The 15953-nt window shown below is 57.0% G+C and overlaps 7 protein-coding genes across 7 annotated transcripts; 4 read left to right on the top strand and 3 right to left on the bottom strand.

The window, feature by feature from the left end:
• Window positions 1-1649: 1649 nt before the first annotated feature.
• On the top strand, window positions 1650-2974 carry KRP23_6532 (putative serine/threonine-protein kinase/receptor R818; the record flags this gene model as incomplete). Its single annotated transcript, XM_067891734.1, has 2 exons — window positions 1650-1790; window positions 1853-2974. The coding sequence occupies 2 exons, from the start codon at window positions 1650-1652 to the stop codon at window positions 2972-2974; spliced, it is 1263 nt and encodes a 420-aa protein (XP_067746061.1).
• Window positions 2975-3259: 285 nt separating this feature from the next.
• KRP23_6531 (Alpha-ketoglutarate-dependent dioxygenase alkB-like protein 7, mitochondrial) lies at window positions 3260-3994 on the bottom strand (the record flags this gene model as incomplete). Its single annotated transcript, XM_067891733.1, has 1 exon — window positions 3260-3994. One exon carries the CDS (start codon window positions 3992-3994, stop codon window positions 3260-3262), a length of 735 nt encoding a protein of 244 aa, XP_067746060.1.
• Window positions 3995-4187: 193 nt separating this feature from the next.
• On the bottom strand, window positions 4188-5068 carry KRP23_6530 (Protein-lysine methyltransferase METTL21D; the record flags this gene model as incomplete). The annotated part of the gene is made up of 2 exons (XM_067891731.1): window positions 4188-4580; window positions 4637-5068. The coding sequence occupies 2 exons, from the start codon at window positions 5066-5068 to the stop codon at window positions 4188-4190; spliced, it is 825 nt and encodes a 274-aa protein (XP_067746059.1).
• A 98-nt stretch (window positions 5069-5166) lies between these two features.
• Window positions 5167-6586, top strand: KRP23_6529 (Diphthine methyltransferase; the record flags this gene model as incomplete). The annotated part of the gene is made up of 4 exons (XM_067891730.1): window positions 5167-5660; window positions 5767-5818; window positions 5946-6287; window positions 6365-6586. 4 exons carry the CDS (start codon window positions 5167-5169, stop codon window positions 6584-6586), a joined length of 1110 nt encoding a protein of 369 aa, XP_067746058.1.
• A 1429-nt stretch (window positions 6587-8015) lies between these two features.
• Window positions 8016-9845, top strand: KRP23_6528 (uncharacterized protein; the record flags this gene model as incomplete). The annotated part of the gene is made up of 1 exon (XM_067891729.1): window positions 8016-9845. One exon carries the CDS (start codon window positions 8016-8018, stop codon window positions 9843-9845), a length of 1830 nt encoding a protein of 609 aa, XP_067746057.1.
• A 262-nt stretch (window positions 9846-10107) lies between these two features.
• KRP23_6527 (uncharacterized protein) lies at window positions 10108-13020 on the bottom strand (the record flags this gene model as incomplete). The annotated part of the gene is made up of 1 exon (XM_067891728.1): window positions 10108-13020. One exon carries the CDS (start codon window positions 13018-13020, stop codon window positions 10108-10110), a length of 2913 nt encoding a protein of 970 aa, XP_067746056.1.
• Window positions 13021-13224: 204 nt separating this feature from the next.
• On the top strand, window positions 13225-15859 carry KRP23_6526 (Spermatogenesis-associated protein 4; the record flags this gene model as incomplete). The annotated part of the gene is made up of 2 exons (XM_067891727.1): window positions 13225-13322; window positions 13387-15859. 2 exons carry the CDS (start codon window positions 13225-13227, stop codon window positions 15857-15859), a joined length of 2571 nt encoding a protein of 856 aa, XP_067746055.1.
• Between the last annotated feature and the right edge of the window lie 94 nt (window positions 15860-15953).

Genomic DNA, 15953 nt, shown 5'->3' with positions numbered 1-15953 from the left:
CGTAGCGCTGCATTTCGTAGATACCAGTAAGCTAATTGAAGAGCGTCGTCGTCCTTCGGCCGCCTCGAATACGCATTCAACCACCGCTCAACGATGTGCCTTCCCTATGGAGCTTGTACTTCGCCAAGCAATCGGTGGACCTCGGGACGACGACGAAAAAAAAACTTTGCACGCAACTCGGCGACCGTAGCGTAGCGTAGCGCGAGTCCTCGTCTGCGGATGCACAAGATGCCGTTCGTCGTGGCGTTGTGGCGTCAAGCCGCCGGCTGGACCCTTGCGTAGATTCGCGTGCGTCTCCCGAGCACCTGTCCACGCTCGCGCAGGGAGCAATTAATCAATTCAAGTAGATTGGCCTTCATGGCCGTAGCAAGCAAGGTGTAGCAAGGTAGCGGCAAGCTTGGCAACACAATTGACAGTGAGGTACATTAATGTCATCTAGCTCTACCTACCGCCACCTATAGCTTGGTAAAGCCTGGCAGTACTCGAGGTGCTGCATGCTGCGAAGGCGGTCCCAGGATCGTAGGTGGCGGCGATCTGGTCGGTGGCACATTAGAAAGTAGTACTGCAGCATCCAGCTACGAGTTTTAATATGACCTCGGCAACGTGGAGATTGCCGTCGACGGCGCGGCAGAAATGAAGCGCGTGATGCAGCATGGATTGGAGGCATCACAGGACCAGTGCTGCGTGATGGATTCGGATGCTTGTCTTTTGCTCGATCTACTTGGAAGTACATGTAGTCACTGTAATCTACTTACGTTTTGAAAAATGGCTTCGATCTACTTGAATAGATTAATTTCTCCTCGAACATGGCGACCAACGTCACCTTCACCCACTGAAACTCGCTGGAACATGGAGCGACGTTGATGGAGGCGATCAGTTGCGTCGACGGCACCGGCCCGACGACTGGCGACCTGCAGCGCAGCTGGTCGCGATGAAATTCACGAGCACGGAGGACGGTGGATAGTTCCTCTTTCCTGCTGGCGATGCGCCACCAAGTTGGCGCTGCACCAAACGCTGCTGGCGAGGCAAGCTTGAGGCCGCCGTTTTGCGGGGCGTCCGGCTTTGACCGGGACGATCCCCGCCCTTGATCGCGACGTAGACATGCCGTGCCTGTCACGCTGCCCTCGCCTAAAACACGACGAAGACGGGCCTGCCTTGCGCGCGGAGCATTGCGCGCGTGCGTGCCCGCCGCTCGGCATCGACGCCTTGACACCTTTGCCTTCTCTATCCTCTCTATCCTCTTCGGCGCTAACGGTACTGTAGCCCAGCAGCACTCATGTTGCAAACTGCGATCCACTTGCTCCCTCACGGGAGTCAGCGTGGTGGACAACCCTAATGGCCCGGCTCTGTACTGCTATGCTTGTTTTGGGCTCGTCGCTGCGATCATTTTGGGCGAGCATCGCTGTCCGGATCCAAGCGCCCCGAATTCTCTACTGGAAATAATATGTAATGCAGCGCCGGGTCTGGCCGCCTCGTTTTGGGCGCCGCACCGTCGCATCGTAAATTGGGCGCGCGATTCAAAAATACAATCATGCGGTGAACGCCGTCCCTCGTCATTTAGGCAGAGACGGCGTCGCTCGCTCACAGTCGGTCCCGCGGTCAGAGAGCGCAGCACACCACCAGGTCGCATCAGACTCTTTCGGACGATCATGGGCTTCTGTCTGTCCAAGTGCCTTCCCGACAGCGACATGGCGGCCGAGCTCGAGGCCGAGCTGGACGAGGCCAGCCACAGCTACGTGCAGCAGTCCACGGACGCCCAGTCCACCTTCGGCACCACGTCTCTATTGGCGGTACGTCCCCCACTAAAATCGGTTTTAACATGAAAGACACTCATGTTGCTCTCCATTGACAGGCAGACGAAGTGGTGTGTCTGAACGTGATCGGGGAAGGCCCCTCGGGCGTCATCTACAAGGGCTCGTACCGAGGCAGCGTCGTGGCCGTCAAGAAGATGAAGATGATCTCGCTACCGTCCAAACCTTCGGCCAGGGAGAACGTGGAGATGGAGCTCGAGGTGGAGGCTACTCGCATGGGCAGCTTACGACACCCTAACACGGTGCTCTTCATGGGCGCGTGTCTGCAAGAAGACTATTTCTGCATCGTCAGTGAGTACTGCACACGGGGCTCGCTCTTCAATGTGCTGCACGCCCCCAAGCCGTCGATGTCCAGTAGGAGCAAGCACAAGCGTAAAGGCTCCGAGCCGCTCTCGCGAGCAGCCTCTTCCAGCACCGCCAGCGCCCCTGGAAGTATCAATGAGCCGGCGGCCAAGAAGAAGGTGAATCTCAAGTGGAGTCTGCGGATACGGCTCGCACTGGGAGCGGCACGGGGATTGCTCTACTTGCACAGTGCAGACCCGCCTCTTGTCCACGGGCAGCTAAAGAGTACCAACATCCTGGTCGACGACTCGTGGAACGCCAAGCTGGCGGACTTTGGGACGCGCCGCGTGGCGGAGGCAGTGGGCTTTGATAGAAGTAGGATGAACAGCATCGACGAGAGAGCAGCGTTACTGCGGTGGACGGCGCCTGAGCTGCTGAAGCTGGGCGAGGAGCGGGTGCTCAAGGGAGCGTTCCCGAGCGACAGCTCGAGCCCTCAGGCCGTGGACATCTTCAGCTTTGGATTGATCATGTGGGAGCTCACAACAGGTGAACTGCCGTACGCAGACATGCACTCGAACGCCGAGGTCAGCGAGTACGTGCTCTCGGGCTGCCGCCCAATTATGAAGCCCGGTCAGTGCAATATCAAGTGGGCGGAGCTTATGGCACGATGCTGGTCGCACAACCCGTCACGAAGGCCGAGCGCAGCCGAAATTGTGTCGTGCCTCGAGAGTATCAGCAAGGCCGACGCCATCGCTCAATCAGCCAAGAAGGAGACGCGCGTAGTCAACAGCAACCGCGCCGACTACCGCTTCGCAGAGAAGCCGCGCTCACGATCAAAGGGCCCGTCCAAATTCAAGAGCAACGTGCGCGTCGTCGTCTGAGAGCGCTAGCAGCCGGACTCCCAAGTTGCCCGCGAACGGGTCGTACGTAAGACAAAAGTGCCATTCCCCGGTGTAGATTGTGCTGAAAGGATCGAAAGCAGCAGCACAATAGTGCTACGGTAAGAAGCAAGCACTCGAGGACTCGGGTCGGACACGAGGACAGGCCCAATCGCGTTCGCAGCGCTGCGGAGACTTCAGATATTGAACACTTTTGAGACAGCGGACAGGACGTCACTGTAGCTAGTCAACCAACACCTAATATTAAATGCATGGGTCGTTTGCCACTCATTGCGCCACGACGTCCAGCTTCACATAGGGCGTGTGGTACTTAGTGACGTGTTCCTCGAGGAACTCGTCGCGCAGCATGATGGAGATGCGGTGCGTGCGATTCACAGGAACTTGGCCTTTGAACACCTGTGCACCGGGCAGGATCTCGTGCGTGTAGTGGTAGCGGACTCTTCCTGTCATCATGTACATTGATCGACGCTGCAGGTAGGCGTCGATGATCGAGTCGCCGTGTTCCTCCTTGAACCTCATGATGCTCGGCGAGAGCAGGTTGATACCAGCCACCACCCGTCCAGAGAATTTGATGGAATCCACGTGGGGCTTGATGTAGCCGTCCTCCGCCAGTTCGATCACGTGGACGGCCGGGAAGTACTTGAGCTCCTTGGGCAGGATGGCGGCCTCGCGGACCTTCTGCAGGATGCGCTGTGTCTCTGTGGACCAACGAGAGCGCTCCATCTCCTTGAACTTGACGATGGCGTTGTCCCAGTGGTCCTCCTCGTAGCGGCGGCGCCTCAGGATGCGCGAGCACTCGTCGGCCACGACCTGCTCCTCGTCCTCCGTGATCACGTCCAGCACGACCTGCAAGTCTCCCTCGCTCACTAGCGGGTCGTGGCAGTGGGTCGCGTCCAGGTTGTACACGTCTTGCCACAGACTAGTCGGCTCATTCGCAGCGATGGCTGAAGAGCTCAGCAGCCGCCGCAGCGGCGCAAACGAGCGCAGAGGCCTCGACAGCATCTTGGCAAATGCGTGTCTGCAACACTTGGGAAACACGTGATGCTGATCCCGACTGGATGGGTGTAGTAGTTACCATTACTGCACCCGATCCGTAGTTTAATTCTTTACAAACCAGATAAATTTACAAATACATGTAGGTTTTTAACCCGGTCGGGAGCAGCAGTCAGTAGTTATATCATATATATTCGGAGCATCACTGTACGTCAGTCGGTCGGATCAGGTGCACGTGCATGTTGGCGGCGCTGTAGACAGCGTCGAGGCGTTCACGAGGCACTTGTTCCACTCGAAAATGCTGCTCAGAGAGCAGAGTGAAAAATGATTCGCCACGATCTCCGGCGAAGCGAGCTTCGTGCGCAGAAACCACCAGCGTCTTCGGGTGCGACAGCTGCACGATGGTCTGCACCAGCTTCTGCGAGATCGAGCGCTCGCCGTAGACCAGGTCCGAGCAGAGAATAACGTCAAACTGGTGCATTTCAAGAGCTTCGTTCTCTCCCCACATGAGCGACTCAGCGCGGACGTCACTGGAAATGTAGTTGCGCGTTTGATTCAGCTCGATGTTCGCTTGGATCCAGGGAATTGCCACTGACTGCCATGAGGAACACGTCAGCGACTGACAGATCAATTGGAAAAAAAGACGCGTACCATGTCGGTGAGGACGACCTTCTTGGCGCCGAGGGCAGCTGCAGCGAGACCGGGCACACCGACGCCGCAGCCCAGCTCAATCACGCGCTTGTTGAGGAAAAAGTCTTGCGGGAAGTAGGCGTCATTCGCCAGAAACTTAGCCAGCACCAACGCACAATCCCAGACCTTGGCTTGCTGACCCTGCTTCTCCTGGAAAACGACCTTTCTATCGGCGTGGAGCTCGAGCGCGTTCTCCGTCACCATGTCCTTCTCGGCGCCCTGGACGCGCCGTTGTCTGGCCGCTAGCCCCCATTGCCGCTCGGCATACTGCTCCACATATCGCTCGGCTTCTCGGCGTTTCTCCTGTTGTACGTCACTTTCCTCAAAGAGGTCGTTGCTCTCCATGCGGCCGAAGAAATCGTTCCCCTCATCCGAGCTGCTTGCTTCGCTCATGCTACAAGATTGACTGGATGACATGCGAAAACGAAAAATTACGGTACTAGCCCTGCGTACGAATCGCCAGTATTACGGCTCACAGCAACACATCGAAGATGGACGCGACGCTGGCGACGTTCGACACGGTGGAGACGGCGGACTGCGTGGAGTCCTGCCCCGTGGCCGGCTTCGAGTTGTCCATGGTGGCGGCCACGTATCAGCTGCACAAGGCAGCGGACATTGGCGAGGCGGAGGACCGGCGCAGCGGCACGCTGCAGCACTTTCAACTGGGCTGCGACGCGGCCAACACCGATGGCGCAGGCGTCTCGGTGCACAAGCTGGAGGAGACTGCGACCTCCAGCGGCATCTTCGACATCAAGTGGAACACGGAGGCCATGAACGGGAAGGCGGTGCTAGGTGCTGCCACGGCCGGCGGCAGCTTGGAGCTGTACGAGTTGGCTCAGGGCGACGGCGACGAGTCCAACTCAACGCTGTGCCACTCGGGGCTGGCCACGGAAGCGAACGCTGACTCTATGTGTCTGTCGTTGGACTGGAACAACCGCGTCCACTCCAGCGCTCAGCCGTCCATCTGCGTGAGCCACTCGGACGGGTAAGATGGCGGCGGTATCCTTAGTAAGCAAGTCGAGCATGGCGGGATGCTTCATATGCACTAATGAGTTGTTGCGCGTGCTGCCGTGTGAACTCTTTTGCTGCAGCACGCTCTCGGTCTGGGACATCGCGTCGCAGGGCATCGTCCGTCAAGCTAAGGTAATGTTGCTGTCGGTTTCTCATCTGCGTGGGCGATGCGGTTTTGTCGAGACGTTTCCTGGCGCTGGGACGCGCTTACCGCAAATTGTTGGCAACGCTCTAACCAGCGCTCAATTTTAACGCGCAGTGGCGCGCGCACGACCTGTACGGATCGCCGATCGAGGCGTGGATCACGGCCTTCAACTGCCACGACCCGAACGTGCTCTTCTCGGGCGCGGACGACGCGACCCTGAAGGGATGGGACCTGCGCGCCGGCACGGCGGCACCGACCTTCAAGAACGCGCGGCAGTTCTCCATGGGCGTGTGCAGCATCCAGTTCCACCCGCATGACGAACGCCTGGTGGCTGTGGGCAGCTACGACGAACAGATCGCGGTCTGGGACCACCGAAGTATGACGCGCCCGCTAGCCGTGCACGGCGCTGGCGGCGGCGTCTGGCGCTTGAAATGGCACCCGGCCGCGAACCGCAAGGTAAGGAGCAAGCGATGGCTGCCCGCATACATGGGGAGGATTCGCTCACCACTTGTTCTCCCCTATCTTTGTTGCAGGAGCTGCTGCTGGCCGCCTGCATGCATAACGGGTTCCAAGTGCTGGAGTTGGCAGGCGAGACCACGTTGCGCAAGGCGGCGAGCTACGACCGCCACGACTCACTCGCATACGGCGTGGATTGGTGGCTGCATCCGGCGGCGCTCGCGGCCAAGGCGCCCGTAGTGGGCTCGGTCTCCTTCTACGACCATGTCTTCCACGTGTGGCGCCAACCGCTTGCTTGAAGTTGGCATACAAAAAACAAGTCATTTTGCTTGGACACTGCCCCATGGGGCACTAAATACCACTTGTTCCGTTTCAGCCAATTGAAACGTGATGAGACCGAGGCGCAGTCGCTGACTGGCCATAAATGAACACCTACTTCAACGACGTGGTCGCTCGTGGGAAGTTTCCCGTGCCTCGTGAGCTCCGTGTGCCAAACGTGAAGGGCTGTCGTTGAGGGCGCTCGAGGCGCTTGCGCGCAGTCCGGTGCTTTGTGCCACAATCGAAAACTCCGCCAACCGTGCAGACCAACTTTACCAACGATGCCGATCGCAGTCCCCGCACCGACCTCCGACGCGCCGCCCAGCGACGTCAACAACCTGTTGTCCAAGGCCAAGATGACGGCGGCGCTTGGCTCTTTTGCCGCGTGGAGCCTGTTCCAGCAACCACAGCAGAACTGCAACCCTGCCGACGAGCGAGGCGAGAAAGATGCGGCCGCCAGCTTTCGTGCACTGAGTTGCGCGGCCAGAAGCTGCTGTCCGGCAGCTCCCGTTTCCGGGCCGCCTCACCTTCCTGCTCGTATTGCGGTGGCGTGGCGGGGGGCCCGGTGAGAGTCGGCTCAAGCGTGTCGGCCAACGGAGAAGAAAGCGCTCGTCGGGGGCGAGAGGAAGCTAGGGCTATCTAATTTAACTGCAGATTAAAATGACCATACACCCCATTGACAATGCTGACAAGCGAGCAATCCGCTGCAGTTGCGAGGCTTCGGCTTGCAGAGCTCCTCGCATAAGAAATGAGCCCGCGACAGCCAGTTATGGCCAGGGCCTGGCGGATGAGCAACGAAAATGACTGGCGATGGCCACTTCAACCTGCAAATTCAGAATCCCGGTTTTGGTGGTGTGGCGTGAACATGGTCCGAGCAAAACGGCTCGGACGGCAATTGATCCTCTCAACGTTGGCCCCACTACATGCACACATGCAATTTCGCCTACCTCCCATTGCTCGTCGCAATGCGGGCAGCTTGGTCATCTCTGCTTCGTGGAGGCCACTGACCAGCCATTTTGTTCACTCTTTTTCTTGTGGTTCCAGAGACTTCCAGTGTCTAGGTCCGAATGTCGAGGGGGGATAGGGTATGCCTCTTACGTTGCTGTTACGTTGCAGCAGTGACTTCAGCCTGGAATCTGTCCCATCACCTCGATAGAAAACCCGAGTATCGAAGCGGGCATACTGGAGCCAAGTGAGGCCGCAGGTGCGTTATCTCGGGCACCGTCGGCACACAAGACAAGCAAGCAAACCCTGAGCAGGTCGCTTTATCCTCTTCCACCAGGGCAACGCACTCGTCCATCGGCGGCAAAGTCGCTGCTGTCTTTGAAGTTCACTCTCCGATTTGCCTCGAACTACTCGCACAGGCAGCTGGTCAATCAGGCGGTCGTCTCTGTCCACCCCTTCCCTCTTATGCAGTTCACTGGTGACTTGGACCTCATCAACGCGTCGCCTTCTTCGCTCTACGCCGAGGACAAGGTGCTGTGGTTCAAGCAGGAACTCGCCTCCGTCTCCAGCGCGTCACCCAGTAGCAGCAGCTCCGGTGCGCCATTAGCGCTCTCCTCCGTCTGTGACGAGAGTCCATTGGTCAACAGCACGCAGACGTCGTTGCTCACGGCCGCCGACATGGACGACGAGCTTTTCGGCGCGTACATTGGCGCCTCAGGCCCTGCCTCCGACGCTCCCACCGGCTCCTACCTCGACTTGTACTACTCGACGCCTTCAGCGCAGGCTCCCATGGGCTTCCCACCCACGGCGGTGAGCAATGGCCTTCCCCCAATGAATGGCGGTACGGCGCCCAGCATGATGACAAAACAAAGCGGTGTCAAGCGCGGCTACGATCGCATGGCGGCGGGGGACAAGGCGTCACCTACAGCTGCCGTGGCCACGTCCATGCTGGCCATGCGCGCCAAGCCCCAGAATCTGGTGGTGCACACACGCGCCGCTACAGGGAACACAGTCAACATTGGCCGCAGGAATACTGCGGCATCTCCAACTGCAGCAGTGAAGGACGAGCAGGACGACGCCTCCACCCCCAAGAAGACCAAAGTCTCACGGGAACGACAACTCAAGATCAACGCGGCATCGCGGCGCTGCCGGAAGAAGCAGAAGCTGGAGCTGCAGTTCCTCCGCACGCACGTGGTGGAGCTCCAAGCTGCGCTCAAGGACCAGGTCAACTACCTGCGCGGGCAGCTCTCCCAGCAGCAGCGCGCTGCTCGGCTCTTGCACTTTGTGGACGACAGCATCCGCAAGGTGGAGGAGATGAGTTCCGGTGCACGGCCGAGCCCCGCGGCTACCCCCACGGCGCCGCTCGTGTCATTCAGCTCGGACCTGCTGCCCTTCCGGACGGAAGATCACAGCGGCGAAGATACGGACGGAACGCACAGTAACGACCCGGTGAACCACATTGAGACGGACGATGCCAGCAGCGTGCACACGATCGACCCGGCCACGGGCTACTCGCTCAGTGACGAACGCAAGCGGGAGCTGCTTAACATCGCGTCTTTTGTGCGTGTGAACATCAGTCTGGAAAGCAGCAGCTTCGCACCGGAAGTGATCTCGTGTCTGCCGATCGAGATGGACGGCTGGCAACTGCGACTCGCCATCACGGAGAAGAACTACACGATCCACAATCAGAAGTTCTTTCCGTGCAATATGAAGGATTTGTTCGACTTCTGCTGGGAGACGAATGTGGCCCAGAAGATCTCAATCAAGCACGCCAAGAAGCACTACGTTGTGGTCACGCCGCTGGACAAGGACGTCGCCCACGTGTACTCCAAGACGACCGGCAAGTGGTCACTCAATGTGCACGGTGTCCCGAACGTGAGCTACAACAGCCTCGTGTGTCGGCGGTTCATGCCGGAGGAACACCGAGCTATCATCTGCCAGCAGAGCGTGTTGGAGGAGCGCGATTTCCAGGACGAAAGCACGTTGCCGTGGCTCTTCAAGCGGTGGGTTGTTTTCCGGCCGCAGGTCCAGGACGGCGTCGAAGGCACCTTCGTTGAGGCCTACCGCACCGCCAGCTACGCGACCGGGCGGCTCATTTACAAGGAAAACAAGACGTATGACAGTTTTTGCGAGCACCTGATCCGGCGCTACGCCGAGTCGAACTCGCTTTTGGAGCGCATGATGGCGCGTGATAAGCGGTTCGCGCACGCGTTCGACGCTAGCGTGCGCTCGGGAGCCGAGGCGGAATCGGCCACGGTCTCCGACCGCATGATCAAGGATCTGCTGCTCTTCTGAGCTGCCGGCGGTGGCTGTACGACCCCGCTTCATTGTTATTGATACCTGTAGGAACTGTAGGGTGTTGCACAGCGGTGCGAGAGAATGTGTCGGTGCGTAGGCGTTGCTCTAGCGCTTCAGTATAGGTAATATTTAACCATTATTCGAACTTGCCCGTGAGGTGATGAAAGATGCAAGTGATGTGTATCTATTCATTGACTACCTGACGTGCTTTAGGCCTGCTATCACTGTAGCCGTCTGTCTATCCGCTGAGTTGGCAGGTCTAAAGGTACATGTGCTTGTTCTTGGGCTTCGGCAGCGGAGTCCACGTGACGTCAAACGGGCGGAGTTGCTCGGCGAGCGCACACTGTTTCTCTGTAAGGTTGGCCTCAGCCTCTAGCCACTCTGCGAAGTATTGCTCGACGGTCTCCGACACCTCCATCTTAGCCTTTTTCTTGCCTTCCGCTTCCTCCTCTTTCTCATCGTCAACGTCGTCGTCGTCGTCTTCATCGACACCAAAGAGAAGCGTTTCTTCCTCCTCCTGAGCATCGCCCTCCTCCTCGCGTGCACGCTGCTCTTCCTGCTCCTGCTGCACCCTCTCTTTTTCCTCGATCCTTGCCTTCGACTTCAGCTCCTTCTTGAGCTTTACGTACTCGTCAAAGCGAACAGCATCGCGTTGCGAGAGTACTCTGCGGCTCTTCATCAAGTGCACGTGTTCATTGAGCAGCTCCACGACTTGTGCAGCCTCCACGAACGATGGGAAGCGCAGGTCCAACCGGCCGTTGGTCAACATCACACCTCGCGGCACCAAGCCGGACACCTTCATGTTGAGCCCAGCCTTTGAAATAACCTCGTTCACCTCATCCACAAGATCTCCGACGGTCGTGCCGTACGGCACGTTCATGAGGGTGATTCCAGAGCGCTTGTCGACTGGCGTGGAGAACACGGGTCGATACTCCTTCCAGCCGGCCATCATCACACCGAAGATCTGAAGAGCGCGCATTGTTGCCTTGCGGCACGCGCTTTCTGACTCAAACTCTACCACAGCTTGGTACGGCGTTTTCCTGTCGCTGGCAATGATCTTATGCTTGTTCTTGGGCATCATCAAAGCCTTCCGCTCCTTGCCTTTCGGTGCGTCATCGGGCTTTACCGTTTTCGCTTTCTTCTTTTTCTTCTTCTTGTCCTCATCTTCTTCTTCGTCCTCCTCTTCATCTTCTTCTTCATCCTCCTCCTCATCGTCCATACTTTCATCGAACATCGAATCCGGTGGACCATTAATGGGGTTGGCGAACAGGAAAAAGCGCTTGACACCTCCCACGTGGCCAAGTGCAGCTTCCAAGTGCCTTTGAGTCACACCGTGGGGCAAGTTGCGGTAGAATGCGCAGTGTGATGGCTGCCATGCATTTTCCAGGCGCTCGCGACCCGCATCGTTTAGCGGTTCAAGTGCACCTCGTCCACGCAACAGCTTCCGCGAGTGGCGGAGTTTTACACGGCAAATCGTCAGCGTCTCCACCGACAACTGCTGGTACACTTCTTCGAACATGGGCATGATGGCCTCCGCATCACGCGGACCAAGAGTCTTTCGTACGTCCGACAGGAACGTCTCTCCGAACGTAGCACGATTCGGACGCCAAGCTAGCTTGTACTTTAGGAAGCGCGTGAAAAACATGTGATACTTGCGGTCATCCAGCACCGAGACGATGTTCCAGGCCGTCGTGATCACCTTCTCGTGCTGCTCCGGTGTCAACTTCTTGGAGATCGACTGGGTAGGCTCAACTTCGTCGATATCGTGGATAAGAATGTGACCGACACGCATGCGCGTCTCCAGCAGAGCGCGGATGATAGCCTCGTTTCGCATTTGGTGGTGCTGCAGGGCAGTCGTTGCTACGTCCGAGTCGAAGTCCTGATACGTAGCGTTATCACCCGAGAGGAAAGGTACGAGCTCCGAGAGTAGCTGCTCGTGGTACGTCTCCGGGAACGCTGTCTGGATGTTGCAGACCATTTCCTGGAAGATCTTGCGGTGCAGCTTCGAAGTCTTGACCGATGCCAACACAGCAACGAGCATCTTTGAGATGGTGTCATTCGGGAGCTCCGTTTTCATGAAGTCAACGATACCCTGCGTCTGAGACATAAGCATGCGGAAGTCGATGCGGTCGTTTTCCAAGTTAAACTCTTCCCACTCCGCATCCACCGCATCAACATCATCATCTTCGTCCTTCGTAGTAACTTTGTCCAGTCCCAGCATGTCAGCATAGTGCGCGTATCCCTCCATATCCAGCACCTTTCGGAAGTCCGCCTTCACCTGCCACAGACTCGACTTGGGTCCACGGCTAAACCCCGCCGCCGGTCGTTGCATCAGCTTGAGCGAGTTCAAACACGCGAGCCGGCAGTAGCAGAAGACAATGCTCACGAACTGCGGGTCCGCCACCAGGTCCGGGTGCAGTCCCATGATCTTTGGCACCACAAAGTCATCCGCTGACTGTACCACAGCTCCATCTTGCACTTTCTCCACAACAACCTCCCCGCCATCTGCCAGGCCCTGCCGCGAGTCCACCTCGAGCTGTTCAATGACATCATCTCGTCCTTGAAGGAAGGCCAGCATGTAGCTGAACTCCTTCGTGTTGCTATCCCCGAACCGCGTCTCCAATGACCTCAGGAACTGCTTCCTCGACAGCCCCGTGACGCGCGGGAGCGTAGCGTACTGCGCAATGCGGTGAATCACCTTGCCAATCTCGAGCTCTGACATGGAGTGGCGCAACACAGCCATGATCCGCTCGGCTTTAGCCGTAGCATCAGCTCTGGACTCTTCACGGATGCCTTCCTCTTCGTCCTGCTGCGTCTGGAACTCGGAGCGCTCCTTCACCTCCGCCTCGCTGATGGGGAAGCCGATGCGCTGCGCTGTGAACTCCACGTCCTGCTGCTGATGACGCTCGTCGTCCTGGTACGAGGCCAGAAACTGCACCGTCTCCGCCTGCACCTTGGTCGTCTTTTGGCCGTTGCTGCCGTTGTGGAAGCCGTTGACCAAGCCGTCCGAGCTGCTGACGACGCTCGGGGCGTCCACGGAGCCGCTCACCGGGCGCTTCGCGGGGTCAGCAGCGTCGCTGAAGGCACGGACAATGAGCTGCAGACGCTGCTGGCGCGCGCTCTGGGCGCGCAGACGCTGTAGCGCCAACCGAGTCGGATGCAGCACGCGCATGTAGGGTGGGCAGGCGAAGAGCTACGTTGGCCAGTGATGAGCAAAAGCAGTGGCTCGGTGGCGAGGACCTGTATTGCGGGATATGTGGTGTGTGACACGTTAACCATGATGGAAAGAGGTGTTGGTGTTAATAGACATAAGTGGCTACATTTAGTCGTTATTGATCTTGAAGCGACGTTGGAGCATTGCGAGACTGCGGCAGCGATGGGAGATGCCGAGACGAAGAGCAACAAGCTGAATCGGGAGCTGCTGCGATGGATACAGAGCTTGGATCTGGCCTACTCCATCAAGAACGTCAAGAGGTGAGTAACTCTGAGAAGTTACTGGTTGAGTGGGGAAACTGATCGCTTGACTGCTATCACGCAGAGACTTTGCCAACGGGTTTTTGGTAGCTGAGATCCTGTCACGCTACTACGACAAGGACATCAGCATGCACTCGTACGACAACGGCATTGGCATGAAGGTCAAAAAGGACAACTGGGACCAACTGGCCAAGCTCTTCTCAAAGTTCACGGATCTGGAGCCCCTTATCAACAAGGGCGATACCGACGCCATTATCCATTGCCAGAATGGAGCTGCCGTCACCTTCCTTACCAAACTGTATCAGTGTTTGACAAAGCGTACGATCCAGCCAACGGCCATCGCGCAGCCACCTCCTGGAGCAGGAAGCATAGGAGCTCCGGCGAGCGTGGCAAAGAGTTTGGACAGAGTGGAGGAGATCCCTCCGTATGCCAAACCTACCAACTCCGCATTCATCCGGGACAAGATGCGAGAGCCTGAAATCGCAGAGACGCGAGACCAGACGCAGCTCACCCGCAAAGTGCGCGATATTCACTCGCAGCACGAAGAGACTCAGCAGGTTGAACGCTTAATGACAGACGCGTCAGATCGATACCCAGCACTACGTAGTGCAAGTAAGGCCACCGTGCTACGAGGGGCTACCAAACCGGTATGCAATGATGACAGCAATCCGGTACTTATGACACAACAAGTCGTCCGAGAGGTGCAGATAAAGACAATCAACCAGAAAGGGCTTGAGAAGCTCCGCGCAACGCGTGAAGCTAAAGAGAGCGAATCGCTGGGGTTGTCGGGGCATAGTTCAAGTGGTCTACTAGGTGAAGGTCGCAGTGGTGCCGCTTCCTTTGACACACGCAGTATGAATGGTGGGAACAGCAACCCAGAGCTTGTCCAGAGACGCAGACCCCTGGATCTGCTAAATGAAGCTGTGGGTCGCAAACTGGCCAGCATGGGACTCACGCTAAAAACTCGTGGAGGGAAGGATAAATTTGAAAACTTTGTGGACAATGCGTATGAAGGGCATGTTTTCGGAGATCACGAGTGTACGGAAGTGCTTCAAGACATTGGGAATGAGGCCGACGTGCTTGCTTTAGCTTTCTTGGATTTCCCTAGAGAGTTTTGGAAGTTTGTCGGCCTTATGTACCCTTTCCTCGCTGAGCACGATGAGGGTCACATCTTCTTTCGAGCTGCAGTAGATCTCTTTTTGGTATTGGGGCACGAATGTGTTCGACGCGACAGCACCGCTTCTTCACTCCTCATGTCAGAATTTCTGCTTCCGAAGCTCACACCGATTCTGAGTCGATACGCCAGTAAGCGAGCACCATTACTACGAATACTTTACGCGTTCTTACCTAGCACAGTGCTAGCGCATATCCAGGCTATTAAGCACCTGCGCGAGGCGATGGCCGATGATATCCCGCTCTTCGTCCATATGCTCGCGATCTTGATTGGTATGGAAAGCGAACTGGATGACACGCTTGTTGATCTTTACCACTACTATTGCTGCATTGGGCTGGAGACGCCGTGCGAGAAGCTACGAGCCGCTTGCCTATCAATGTTGGTTCCATTCCTCAACTACGATGTAAATCTACTCCTGGACTTACTGCCGCGTTTAACACAACTTTCGTCACGGCATGCGTGGTGGGAGGTGAAAGCCCAGCTTCTCGTTGTTGCATCTGCCTTCCTTTGCATTGTACCAACTCATCGAATGCAGAATGATACTGCGGTCCCGGAGGAATCGACCACGGATTTCACAGAGCAGATCGAACTATGTCTGACAATTATCGAGCGAGAATTCCACCCGGAAGCAAGTCTCAATCTGCGGCGCGTGGGGTTGTCGTATCTCGCAAAGAATCTCGAGCACTATCAAGAGCTCGTCCCGTTATACGTAGACGTGCTGTTTAGCCTCCCGGTATCTGTACGCCACTCAATGCTGCTCGCCCCTGACATGGTGTTTGGTGAGGAGGGCGAACATGATAATGCATCAAAGCGAATTGATCAGCAGTTGCCTGTGCGGGGTGCTTCGGGTGCAACCTACCAGCTCCTGCCGCTCGTTGCCAATTGGGACTCGGTCGCTGTTGCTAAGCAAGTTTTCTACGAGCACAAGAACCACAGCTCAGCTGACTCTGACGTCCTTGTCGTGATGCTCAAGTGCTTCGAGCAGTTGCTACACACAGGTCGTCAACTAAACCTGCGAATGCTCTATGACCAAATGAAAGGTTATGTGGTCTTAGGCCTTTCCAGCGTCAGCACCTGCGAGATTAGCGCCAGCATTGTTAAAGTTGCGCTTGCAGCCTTGGACGGCACCGACACGGATATATTCCAGCACGTCGCACTCGTAGAAGCGTTGCAGAAACTCGTGACGAGAAATGTCGAGGACATTCGCCAGCAAGCAGTGGTGAAATTGCTGCACGATGCACATGTCACGAGTCCTGCGTGGGCCGAGAGGGTCATGCGCTGCGTCAACAACTTACGATCAATGTGCGACGCAGATACGTTTAAGTCCTCACTCTTCTCTATCGCATTTGAAATCGACAGCTAGGGGGAGACCAAGATGAGAGTTTGCATGACCTTCATGAACAGAGATAATAGCTTGCCTTTCCATTTTACTACACGCTATTCTAGCTGACAAGAAA

The sequence above is a fragment of the Phytophthora ramorum genome, assembly GCF_020800215.1.
Source record: "Phytophthora ramorum isolate Pr-102 chromosome Unknown Phyram_PR-102_s0005, whole genome shotgun sequence".
NCBI lineage: Eukaryota > Oomycota > Peronosporomycetes > Peronosporales > Peronosporaceae > Phytophthora > Phytophthora ramorum.
The sequence above is the reverse complement of the archived record's forward strand: the minus strand, read 5'-3'. Positions and strand labels throughout refer to the sequence as shown.